Genomic DNA, 13,175 nt, shown 5'->3' with positions numbered 1-13,175 from the left:
CGAGGGTTTCTGGTAAGACCTAGATGCCTCCAGAACCATCCTGGTTCCCCAAGATTAGCTTCAACCATCCCATACTCCCCATTGCCCTTTCTGAGAAAGCCCCAAACTCAAGGTCATCAGGCTGGTGGCACCTCCTGCACTGTCATCAAGCAGTCTTTCTGAAAAATTCTTGGTATCACAGACTACTGACAGCTCAGGGAGGGGGCACAAAAAGGGGCTGAGGTCACCTTGCCCACTGTCTGCCATTTGTCCATAGAGGGCAGCTGTTGGGAGCTCTGTAGCCTCAACCTCCCCCGTCCCCTACCCCAACTGCCCCTTTGACCTGAACCTCAGTTTGTAAAGCTCAGGCCCCAGCTGCAGCTCAGGTTTTCCAGGAGAGACCAGGAAAAACGCCCCTGATGCAGAGATTGAAGTCCACGCCCCAGGGCCTTTGCCCTGCTCACGCCCCTTGGGAGGCTGCTGTCTCTCTTCTGCCAATGACCCTGCTCCGGGCACTACAGACAGTAAGGCAGCCCAGGCTGGAGTCCACTGACCCCAAGATGCTACATTCCTTGTGGCCACTCGGCCCCCAGGCTCTGCAGAGCCGTAAGTCCTTCCTCAGCCCTAAGTCCTTCCTCAGCCCGGTGGGAGGCATAGGTGGGGCCCAGAAGACATGCAGGTTGGGGAAGCCGGGGAGGGAGGGAGAGGCCCCTTCTTACCCGAAAGCGGACCTTCCCGTGGGCGCTCATCTGCAGATAGAGGCGATGAGGGCCGTTCCAGTTGCCATAGACGATGTCCACTTTGCCGTCACGGTTGAAGTCTGCCAGAGCAACCCCTCGCCCGTGCTGGTGGGGGTCGTCCACACCTGCGGAGGAAAGGCAGGAGCCCTCAGGGCAGTGCCCCTTGCAGGCTTCAGAAACACACCTTGCGGGAGCTCGGTGGAGAGCAACAGGGAGGGCGATGCTCACACCGTCCTGATTTCTCCACGGAGCAGAAGGTGGGACACCATCTGGTTGCAAAGAGAACCAGATACTTGTCTTCGCTGCATTTGCCCAGAAAGTATTATTTTTTCTTGGTTTGGGGTAGCATGGGTTCGGGGAAGGAGACCTATGGAGATTCTGGAGGACTAAAGCCTTCCCCAGCCACCTCTGCCACTGCCACTGGGAAACACTAAGTTGATTGTCACTCTTTTGCTCAAATCTCTCAGTGGCTCCCCAGTACTCTTGGGTCAAGTTCAAATTCCTGCCTGGGGAGCCCAAGGCCCCTGCCCATCTTATCCGGTCTTTATCTGGCACCACTCTCTCCCTTACTCATAAGCATTTGCCACCCCAGATTCCTTTCATTCCTCAAATGAACCAAGCTCTTTCCAGCTTCTAGGCCTTTGCTCAAGCTGATCTCTCCTCCTGGAATGCTCTTTGCCCAGCTCTTGGTTACCTGGCTCCTTGCTTCTCTTCCGCTTTGAGCTACAATGCCACCTCCTCAGGGAAGCCTTCCCTGACCACTCCCATGAAAATAGCCCCTCCCACCCACCCTGCTATTCACCCCAACAGCCTCCCATTCTCCTCCACTGTGCAGGTCACACATGCAATTACGGTCCTTTGCCGGGTCCAGTTTTCCTACTAGACCTTATGCTCCATTAGGTTAGGGGCTGTGTTCTTGTTCGTCTGTTTTCACACAGCATCTATCTCAGTGCCTGTGGTGATCTGGTAGTTTTCTTTAAATACTTGCTGAATGAATGAGAGAAACATAAATAATTTGACTGAAGGCGACTGGGGACGTTGGTGACAGCAGAGGAAATACCGCACCACGACAGAAACCCACAGCGCGCCTTGTGAGATCTGGGGAGGGAAGCTTGTGTGTCCAGGCTGCTTGCTTGTACTGTCCATGCATCTGCCAGTGGCCAGTGGGACTGAGCGGATCCTGGGGGAGAACAGAGGGTGGCTTTGCCCAGAGGGATGGCCTGACCTCCTAGCTACCCAAAGCAGACATGGTCCCTCAGGCCAAATGCAGAGCTGAGAGTCAGTGGATGTGGCTCTAAATACCCATGCTGACTTTTTTGGAGGACAAACTGCCATTGGTCATCAGACGCTCAGAGATGGCAGGTGATAGGACAATATGATGGCGGGTGGGGATCACAGACCCTGGACACAGGGAGCTCTTCCAGCTGCAGATACGGAGATCCCGAGGATGGAAGCCAGGAGAAGGTTGGGGTAGGGCACCCCTGAGAACCTAGAAGGTCGAGCATCCTCCTGGGGGAGGGAAGGATCTGGAGGATGGCTGGGGGGGGAGGGGGGAGAAGAGGCAGTGAGACTTAGGCTTGAGAAAGAGGGTTTGCAAAGAAATGGGGGCAGCCTCCAACTTCCAGGATTAATACCCCATTAATGCTCTGCAAAACACCCCAGCCCTAATGTCTGCGGCCTTCTGTGTTGGCCCATTTCTCTCCTGTCTACGAGGCACCTTGACAAGGAGCTGGTTCCCTTTTCCGGGAATAATCGGTGCCAGGCTGCACGTCACAGCAGCATCTGTTTGTGTGATGAACGCCCTCTTGACATGTCTTGTTAAACCCCTGCAATCATTCTAACTTTCAATTACGGGCCTAGCACCTTTCCTCTCTCTTCCCTCCTGATACCTTCTCCCACTCCAACTTGTTCGCTCACCTCCGCTTCCATCTGTTTAACACCTTATCAAATCCTCTAGGTTTCCTCCACCACCACCTCCCCTTCATTTTATGATTTTTCAGCAATGAGAAAATTTGCTGCTGGACTATATAGCAGGTGAGCTGGGTGGGAGGACAGGCTGGGAGGCTGCCCCTAACTTTAGCTTTGCCCAGGAAAGAGGAGAGGGGGGCTGACTGGCTACAAGCGTGCACTTGTGGGATGTTCGGGATGGAAACTCCCCAGCAGGAGTGCTGGAAGAGCAGGCGCTTGTAAGTCACAGAGAATGGATTGGTACGTGCTCTGGGATTTGATGCTAGCTGTCAGCACTAGCTGGAGCTTGAAGGACCTTTGATCTATGTGTCTACATCCCTGCTCACCTCTTCTTCCAGAGGCCAGAGCTCATCACTGTGCCGCCAAGAAGGAGGAGAAATCAAACCTCCCATTCCTTGGCAAGGTGGGGAGGAACTGGATGGGGAGGAGTGGTTGAAGGGCAGACTGATTACATCCACAGACTTTTATTATGTGTCCCAGTACTCGTAGACACAGACAGATTATTACAGTGATGTGGAAGCCTGAGTGAGTGGTACCTGCAAGGGCAGTGGGAGTACAGAGGAGGGAGTGCCCGTCTCTGCCAGGCAGCACAGTGGGAGTCAGGAAGGGCTTCACAGGTAACATCTGAGCAGAGTGTTGAAGGATAAATAGATTCTGCAAATAGAGAAGGGGGAGGGGCACTTGGGTAGAGAGAACTGGCAGGTACAAAGGCCCTGAGGCAGATGAGGGGTGAGCACAAAGGGAGGAAGGGGAGCAGAGCTGGGAGCTTGGAGTATTATTTTGTGTGGATTTTATTCTGCTTCTTATTCTAGGTATTTGTTTATTTGTCTGTTTCTCCCTCTAAATGCCAGTGCCTTGTGTGTGTGGTAGGGGGTTAGGGGTGGGGTAAAGTGATCTTAGCCTTATTCAGATCTGTATCCCCAGCCCTTAGCGCCAGCCTGGCACTTAGCAGGGGCTCAATAAATGGTTATTGGATTGAGTTGAATGTTTAAGATGATGTGGGGGTGGGTAATGGAGAGGGACAGCTTAAGAGGGGAGACTGGTGCTGAGACACAAGCAGGACTCAAAGGGCCAATCCCAGCTGCCAGAGAATGGATAACGGTCAAGAGTTCCGGACCCATCTCTCCAGCCACAAACATCCCCTGCTGCCGGAGCCATGGGAATGTGGAATTAGAGGTGACAAGCAGCATTTCCCTCGGTGGTGCAGACAATGATTTGTCCTGCTCTCCCTGAGGCCTGCGGGGCCTGAAGGGGGCAGGGCAGCCCAGAGTCCCCTGTGGGTCTGGGGTGGAGGAGGGGGCATAGGGCAGAGGTGGCACTCACCAGCGCTGGCCGCAGCATCCACAAAAGTGCCGTCCCCCCGGTTGTGGAAGAGGAAGTTGGGCCCATTCTCGTTGTCGCAGAAGATATCCGAGGCGCTGCTGCTGAGAATGGGGCCCACGCTGACGCCTCGGCCCCCTGGGAGAGGACATGACCCACACTCAGTGGCAGAAGCAAAGCCCCAGGCCTGCGTGGAGGGTGGGGGCTGCCTCGGAGGCCTGGGAGAAGCTGCTGTGGTGATGCTTCAGAATAACACAGGAAAGGGGGGATTCTGACCTTCCAGATGCTTCCCTAGCCCAGATTTGGACTCGCAGTTCCAGAAACCTATGTGGAGGGTGACCGCACTGATGGTGAGGCAGGTGAGGAGCAAGACGGAGTCACTTTGTGCCAAGGGAATGATTCCATGAGCGGAGGGACACAGAAGCCACTTTCCCTTTAGTGGCTGAATTACACTCATCCTAAACCCAGCTCCACCTACAACCTTTTGGCCAAGTTACAGATTCTCTGACAGGCCCCACCCCTACTCTTGACCACATATGCTGGTCAAGACACTGGGTGTGTTCCTGTTCGAAGGACCTGTAGGAAGAGGTTCCAGCCACAGGCACAGGTTGCTAACTTTGCTTGGCGATGTAGTAAACAAATGGGAGCACCTGCCTGTCCATCAACAATGATGCTGAATGGACCATGGTGCATCCCAACGATGGACTATTCTGCAGCTACTGGAAAGGCTGCGTACATCCATATGAACGGACTTGGAGGAGTGCCCATGACATACTGTTAAATGAAAAACTAATTTGCCAAGTAACAGTATTGTGTGATCTTATTTTTATTGTAAAATAAAAAAGGGGAAAATAAATGATACTTCTGAATATACATGTTTTTGCAAAGTTGTTCTTGAATTTGGGGAGAAGTGCCACACCCCTAGCTGTTCACACTGGCTGCCTTGGTAGGGCAGGGTTTGGGGAGGGAAGGAGAGATGAGATGGTACTTGGCCTGTTTTGGGAACGTCTGTACTGTTTGGCTTATTGCAACAAGAACTGCTTCTGTAGTTTGAAAGGAAAAAAAAAATCCAATAAGATGTATTTTTTTTTTAAGGAAAAGAGAAAACAAACCAGTTTACATTAAGGTTTGAAGTGCCCAAGATCAAAAGTGGACATGTCAACAAGCCCAAACTTAAGATGTCTTGAACAAACTAACCCCAACCAGTGAGTTTCAAGTAAAGCTCCGGAAGCCTTCTCTCAGCCACACCCCCAAATACAATGCAGAAATGCCCGACCAGGACTAGGGCATGGATTCTAGTCCCAGCTTGGCTTTTTACAAGCTGTGTGATCTTGGGCAATGTTACCCATTTAGCCTCCTCCTCTCCTTGAGGACTTGTCCCTGCGGGAAATCATGGGGCCTCTCTCACCTGTGCAGGTGAAGCCTGCCCACCAGGGCCAGCTCTGGGGCCAGGGGGATGGAGCAAGGCAAATGGCATTGCCACTGTCATCATTCTCATGGTGGGGCTCCTTGTTAACACATTCTGGGCCCTGTGCCTCAGGATTCCTCCCAGGTAATCTAATTAGCTCTCAAGAAGAGTCCAAGCCTCGGGAAAATGGAGCCACTGAATCCACAGTGGTCCTGAGGAGTGCCATCCAAGACGCGCAGTCCACGCACTTCCATTACAAGAGCCCTGGCACGGGGTGGGGTGGGAGGCTCCAGATGCTTTTCTTTTCCTAAAGCCGGCAGGAGGGGGGTGTTGGCCTACAACCTGGGCACATCTTCTGCCCATTCAAAGATTTGCAGCTGAGTGGCTGCTGGCAGCTGTCCCTGCCCTGGTCCTGCCAGACTCCCGCCCAGGCACAGGCTTCAGTGAGAAGCCCTCGGTCTCACCTGCACCCTCAGAAATTCCAGGTGGGGCTCCGGGACTTGCTGCCACGCAACTCCATCCTTCTTCCCCTTCTCCAGCATCCTCCAATTTCCTCTGCCTCTGGCTCCCAAGCTGTGACACATTCCCTTCATTTTCTACAAAGCAGGTTATTTCCCTCTTGGACAAATTTCTAAATCTTTCTAATTAACTAATTGGGTTGGGTTGAAGCCTTGCACCATTCGTAACCTGTAATTACTAGAAAATTGCCATGGCAACCACACTACTAATTAGTGACAATTTATTGCCATGGCAACTGGACCATAACAGAGATGTTACCCACAACTCCTTCTTGGCAAGTTCGCTGCACAGTTGGGGAGCAGGTGAGATGACAGTTGAGGGGCCAGCCTCGTGGGCATGGGCCCCAGCAGCCTCAGGACGGAGGGCCAAACTGGGGTTTGAGGCAGGAGCAGCCAGGTGTCTGCATCCCTTGCTGGTGCTGCAGGGGAAACTCTACTCCCAGGTCCATCATGTAAGCCCTCTTCAAACCAATAAAATCCGTCCACTCTAAGTAGCCTGACACTCCCAACTCCCTGCCTGATCAATGACAAAGGCCCCTTATTCTGTGAGTGTCTTCTACCTGGACCTTCCCCTCCCCCAGCTCTTCCTCCTCCCTCCCCATCTTCTCTGTCACACCCACCCCGTCCTCTTCTAAGGTTTAGCATACACCTTATGGGCCTACCTGGGGCAGTTAGGAACATCTTTATTTAGCCTTGGAAAATGATGTCCCAATCGGGAGTGAAACTCCACTTCACATCAATTAATTCTTTTATACTTGAGGCTAGAACATCTTCTTGGGAGCAAGCAGTTCCCCAGCTGGGGCTGGAGAGGCACACTGGTGGTGGGAAAGACGGGATCAAAAAGTTTGAGCTGTGTGACCTTGGGCACATACTAAACCTTTCTGGGCATCTGGTGTCTCACCTGTAACATGAGACTGATAATAATAATAATAGCTCCTTCTCAGGGCAGGCGTAAATATTAATTGAGCTGGCTTTTGGAAGGTAACTTGGAAGATGTCAGGTGCCACACTATCATTAGTGGGACTATTTCCCACCTGCTGGGTGAGTAATATCCCTTTATTTTTCCAGCACACTTGAGCTTCAACGGCCTCTTTGTTCTGCTGATGGGTGTCAATGCTGCTCCCTGCCCATCCCTTCCTGAAGGCTTCTCACTCTGCCCACCAGGCTGGGTAGGAGAGGTGGTCACAGGGGAAAATGCCTCCCCACGGGGACCCCTCTTCCTCCTGCCACATTCCAGCATCCCCTCAGATGATCTGCTCATTGGGCCCAAGCCCCATGGGGCAGCCTTGTTTACTCTTAAGAACTTAAACCTCTGAACCTCCACACTTGGGAGATGCAGACTCAAGTCCAATTTGAGTGCAGGCGATCCATGTCTCATACTGCATCTGGGCAGCCCTCAGGCATGGGGGTGAGGAAGGGAAAGAGGTTGTAGGGAGTGGGGCTGGGGCTTGCTGCGGAACCACCCAAAACTGTGTGCCCGAGGACCCAGGGATGAAGAGGCGAAGGGACTCATGCTAAGGAAAAGCCTCTCGGGCTTGCCCAGCCTCTGCACCTTCTCTGGCTGCAGGAACATGGGGAGTGTGTCCCCCATGCCTTGGTCTCCTTCCCTGTAAAATGAGTGGGAGAATGAGAAGGGCTCCAAGAGTCCTTCCATCTCTACTTTCCAGTGCATCCTCCAGGCTGGACCACAGGACAAGTGTGGTTGGGAGGGGGTTCCTGGGCCCATCGAGGGTCCGCACCATGGAGGCCCTGCAGCGAGGCTCGTCAGACAAGGAGCTTGGACCGGTAGGATTATTCTGCTGATTAATGATTCTAGTGGATGTGAAGGCCTGAAGGCTGCCAGAAACATCCACGATGCTGTAATAGAGTAGCAAAAACGCTGGAACATGTAGGGATGGAGGAATGGACAGTATGTGTCTGTGCCTCTGTGCGTGTATGTGCATGTGTGTGTGTTGGAGAAGAGGGTGTAAGAAGGGACGGTAACTTCCTAAATTTCCTGAAAATCCTAACATGAAATAATGCTGTGTGGTGCTGGTATTGCTACTCCCGGGCCCTCTGAGAGGCGTCCAGACGCCGGGCACTGTTCCAAGTGCACGAGTGTGGAGGGCATCAGACGAGGACATTCCCACTTGCCCACTAATCCCTCTGGCCTGTCCCTGCAGAGCATTTGAGGGGGAGGCAGGCAGGAAGACAGGCTCCATCATTTATCCACTGGGTGGGGATTTTCAAACCTCAGGCACCTGGTGGGCGCAGGAGGGAAGTTGCTCCTCTCTGTGTGCGCCCCCGCCCTGCCCCAGGCCCCAGGCAGTGAGGGGGCTGGAAGAAGCAGTTTCAGGAGAGGGCAGGAAAAGGGGCAGCAGGAATAGTCCTCTGACTGCCTGTTCCGTTCTGTGTACTAGGGATAGTATACAATTCATCTCACGGCATCATTTTCTAGGTGAGGAAGCCGAGGCTCAGAGAGACGTCAGCACAGTCTGGCAATGGATCACAGTTCAAACCCATGTCTGAATGACTTTGGAGCCATGCTAGGCCCACAGCATGCTCTCAGCCACTTCTATTAGAGTTCCCTCTTGGCAGAAGAGAGATCTGTACTCCTGTTAAGGCCCAGAATGGCCAGCCATAGGCTTGACATAAAAAAAAAAAAAAACTCTCTTGCTTTAGCTGAAGAAAATGCATGCCAAGATTGCATTTGTATTCTATACCATATCTATGTTTGCTTTAAATAAAAAATGATGTCCCTTCTTGTCAATCATCTAATGCATCTGATACGCTGTGTTTCCCGGGGCTTTGGGTACCCCTGGCAGGCCCCTGGTTGCACTCCCTGGGGGTCCCAGGCCCTGGCTGAGGAGCCTGTCACTACAGCCCTGCCTGTCCCTGGCTGACAGATCTGGCTGTGCCCCCACTGAAAGACCATCTTCCGCCTAGGAACCTGGGAGGCTCCAAGACCCTCACTCTGTCGCCCCCCACCCCCAGTCACCTCTCTGGAGCTGGCTGTTGGGGATCGGCCAGAAGGCCTCAGCTGGGCTTTCGGCATCTCTGTCTCCTCCAGTAATGACTTCCTATAAATCAGATCTGCCCTCTGCTTTGTTCTACACAGCTCCAGCCAACAGCAAAACTCCCCACCCAACATCATAAATCCACCTTCATTTTCTTTCCAAATTTCTTTTAAGGCTTCTTTAATCACCACCTTGCACCCTGGACAGATGCCCCCTTAAAGGGTGAGGCCAAATTGCAGAGCTCCTGGGGAGGGAGTAGAGGCCAAGGGGAGGCAAGGTCCAGAGGAAGAGGGGAAGAGAGACAGATTCCAGTGGGAATAGGGCTGAAGATGCCCAGGCCTGTGCCCAGGGCTGGTGGACATGCCAGGGGACACATAGAGAATGCTTCTGGGGCAGAGGCTGGCCCAGCTTGCTCTCTACACCCAGGAGAGGCTCCTGGCATCCCTTTGTCAGCACCTCAGAGGATGGTGTTGATGTTTGCCACACTCGATGGGCACTGCCTGTGTGCCAGGCCCTATGCCAGGCATGCCCTCTGTTGACCTCCTTTTGTTCTCACAATACCCCCATTTTTCAGGTGAGAAAACTGAGGCTCAGAGAGGTTAATAAATTGTCCACTGCTGCCTGGACAGGAGGACGTGGTGGAGGCAGGATCTGCACCCAGCACTCTGGCTCTACACCCTCTATTCAGCAGCTCTGCTAGACGGCTAGTTCAAGTTGTTCAGAGAGGCTATAGGATGTGCCTGAGATCACTGGGGTCACAGAGTCAGTGCAAACCCTCTGATCTCACCTTCCCCCTCTGGTTCCATGCTAGGACCCTTCCACGGGGAGAACGAGTACTCAGGATTCCCATGTAGGGCAGTTCTTGGCACCGTTCAGGTTCCAAGAGGATGCAGGAAACTGGGGAAGTCGGGGCTTGGAATTCTTCTGGAAACAGGAACCCTGGCTGGTTGGGGGTGACCTTCCTCCTGCTCAACTCCGCACCAGCAGCTCTGGTTGCACCGCCCCCTCCAGGGCCCTCGAGTCCCTCGAGAGCGGGCGCGCTCACTGGCCGCTAGATGGCACTGTGACCCAGCAGACCGGCGGCCGCCGGCGGAATCGGGAGTCTGGAGAGGCGGCCTCCCCTCCCCCCGCCCCCGCGGAGCCAGACAGCCCGGTGAGGGCTTTGCCATTGCCCAGTCCAACGACCGGGATGCCCGGGCCTCCCCCTGCTGCCCTGAGCGGTTCAGGCCAGGCAGCAGTTTCAGCCACAAGCCAGGGTCCTCAGTGAAAGTCCGGAGGGCCAACTGGTGGCGGGGGTGGGGGGGCGGCGGGGGATGCTGTGTTCTCGGTGGGTGCAGGCCTTCCTCCTCTAGTCCTTCCAGTCTTGCAGGCTGGAGCATGATTCTCAAGCAGGAGGTCATCAGAAAGGTCAGCTGGTTGTGGCCCTGTAGGCATCAGGGGCGGGGCTCTAAGTGCTCATTTCTCTACAAACCTCCTGGGTGACCTTGGGCAAGCCCCTTCTCTCCTGACCTCGATTTGTTCTTTTGCAAACCGGAGGTTCTCTGAGGTCTGCCAGGCAGATGGGTGTTGTGTGGCTTGGCTCCGGGGACCTGCGGCTCTCTGACTGCACATCTTCCAGTCTGCTTAGGGCCCTGCTCCTCACTGCCAGCGTCTCCCTCCCATTCCCAGGCCCCAGGGCACCTGCCTGGAGCTGAGCACTGGCCACGCGCCAGAGCCTTAGCAATCAGGAGGGGCTCTGGTGGTGGTCCTTACATTTGGGGTCCATTCCTGGGGCTTGGGGGGGTGGTGCTCTGGGCTAGTTTTCCAGCCAGATATCCATGTGTCGTGAGTGGAGTGACAACGGGGGCTGCAGGGTAGCGCTGGGGGGCTTGGTGGGCAGTAAAGGGGTGGGCTGGGGAAGGCGGGCGGACAGAATAGTAACTTGGTGGGCCAAATAGATTCTTGTCAGCCAAATGGCTTTTGGAAGTCTGCAAAGCTGCTCTAACGTGTCCTCTGGGCACGCCAGCTGCCCCTGCCTGCCTGCCCGCGCCACAGAAACTGCTGTCCCCTCCTTGAGCTGCCCCGGGTTTCCAGCACAGCCGGGCCCGTTGGCTGGTGCCCCCATCCCCACCCGTGCTCCTCAGCTGTCTCGGTTCCCGCCAGCCCAGCCGGTGTGAACAATGTCCCTTTCACACCCACACCGAGCCACAACCTTCTGAATTCTTTGATTCTGTGTATAACCCTCACTCCCAGACCTTGTCTCCCTTCCACCTCATCATTTTCAAGTGCTTCATCTCCCCAGCCCACCCTCCTTCTCCTGCAGATCAAGGCACTTAATTGCCAAGCCAGCCCAGCGCACAGAACAGGGAACTATTCAGAAAAATTGACTGTACAAGTCGAGGCTGAAGCTCCGCATGTTTACTCCTTTTCCCAGGAAAACATGGTTTATTACCGACACTCAGCCTTTCTGCTGCATGTTCCCGTGCAGAGCTCTCGCACACTTTGATGGGGCTTGAATTGTGCAAACTATTTTATTGTCTAGTCATTTGTTCGCACAAACTTTGTCAGACAGGTCAGCATCAATCTCCACCTTTCACCGAGGTGGAGAGCTGGCTAGAGAAAGGCATCGTAAACTCAGAGGAGGCTGTGACAACCCCTTCTGAATAGGACTTTGGGATTATGCCACCACCCACATGTTTGGAGGCAGAGGCATGGCCCAAATGACCAAGGATCCTTCAAGGATCCTTCCAGCTCCCAAATTCAGATCCAGGCAGGCTGTCATCTGGAAGTCTGCAGTGCCAGTTGGGATGGATATATTGGGAAGGTCAACCAATGAGAGAATTTCTATATCCAAAGTGTAGGTTGGTTGTGAGGCCAGTGTTCACGTGAGAATTTGTGTACAGCTCTGGCTTCTTGCTTTTGGCACCCCAAACAGGAACTGGATTGCTCTGCCATCAGCAGTCTATTGGCAGATGATCAGAGTTTAGTCAGCAGCCAGGCTGGAATTAGAGAAATAGCCTTCCCTAGAAAGATCTCCGTGTCAGAGACTCTGACAATAGGTCCCCCATCCAAAAAGATGTGGAGGGAATGTGCCTTCAAAAAAAGTGCAGGAGAGGTTTTGGAACGAGAACACAATTCTTTGTGCTCAGTTATCTGAGACGGGACCCAGCTGAAGCTTAGGGATTTAGCACTCAATTCCTGGCCGCTTATGTGTAAGTAAATAATTTCATCTGCTGTTTGGCAATAAAGAATGCTTTAAATCTCGCCCTTTGTGATTTGTCAGTTTTCTCCTACAGAACCTGCTCACCCGTCATTTGGGTTATAGCAGGGAATGGGGTAAGAGGTTCCAGGGAGAGGATGATGTTGTGATGTTCTCGGCTATGTCCTACCATGTCACCCACTGGGCCCCCCAAAGCCCACACCTGCCAGATGTCTCATCACATAGAGAGGCAGCGTGGGAGAAAGCTGTCTGTGGGTGGCGAGATGGAATAAAGCCTTCATCCTCCCTCCCCAGGGACACAAACCCATCCTCTCCTGTGGTCTCTGATGGATTAGACTCAGCCTTGCAGGGCCCGGACCCCAGCCCCAGCCCCCAGCCCCTCCAGCTCACAGCCTCCCGTGTCTGTCTGCCTACCTGTGTATTTGCTGACGCCAGCCTCAGCAGCCACGTCTCTGAGTGCCAGAATGCCCCGGGAGAGGTCACTGGCCTCAGGGTCCATTTCAATCAGGGCATCAGGGCCCACGTTACCGTAGGCATAATTGGCGATGTAGATAGAGTAGCGTCCGGAGCCCTGAGGAGGAAGGGAAGGAGGCGGGTGAGCGGGCCCATGTGGGGGCCCAGGAAGGTGGCTCCCCTTCCTCTCATAGGATCATAGCTCTTTCACTGGGTCGGGTTCTCCAGACGGGGCCTGGCGTGGATGGCCTTGCAGGCCGGGCACAGCACAACTCCTGCTGTTCACAGAGGCTTCGAAGTGCAGGATGCCCGCAGAGTCCTACAGCCAAGCGGCCCTGCTTCTCCTTCTATCCTGTTCCAGAAGAACATCCCTCCCTCTCCCCCACAACCACCTTTTTATAGACAATTTTCTAACGTGCCTCCCTCCAGCTGAGCTCTCTCCAGCTGCCAGCCAGGGTAGCTACTCAATAAATATTTGCTGATTGATTGATCTACCAATTCCCATTATTCTCAGTCTCTCTCTCCCATTCAAGCTCGCTGTAGCCAAGATGACAAGCAAATTCCTGAGCCCCCCCGCCGAGACTTCTTCACTCC

At 53.9% G+C, this 13,175-nt stretch overlaps 1 protein-coding gene across 4 annotated transcripts in view; it reads right to left on the bottom strand.

Annotated features, from left to right (window-relative positions):
* CRTAC1 (cartilage acidic protein 1) overlaps positions 1-13,175 on the bottom strand; it is a 159,832-nt gene that overhangs the window by 41,140 nt on the left and 105,517 nt on the right. For all 4 annotated transcript variants that reach the window (XM_010971089.3, XM_074373805.1, XM_074373807.1 and 1 more), the window contains exons 5-7: positions 12,543-12,699; positions 4,011-4,145; positions 699-844 (exon numbers count right to left, since the gene is read on the bottom strand). In XM_010971089.3, coding sequence (XP_010969391.1) covers positions 699-844; positions 4,011-4,145; positions 12,543-12,699 — 438 coding nt within the window. The remainder of the gene's footprint in view (positions 1-698; positions 845-4,010; positions 4,146-12,542; positions 12,700-13,175) is intronic.

The sequence above is a fragment of the Camelus bactrianus genome, chromosome 11 (genome assembly GCF_048773025.1).
Source record: "Camelus bactrianus isolate YW-2024 breed Bactrian camel chromosome 11, ASM4877302v1, whole genome shotgun sequence".
Taxonomy (NCBI): Eukaryota; Metazoa; Chordata; class Mammalia; order Artiodactyla; family Camelidae; genus Camelus; species Camelus bactrianus.
This window is presented reverse-complemented; position numbering and strand designations above follow the sequence as displayed.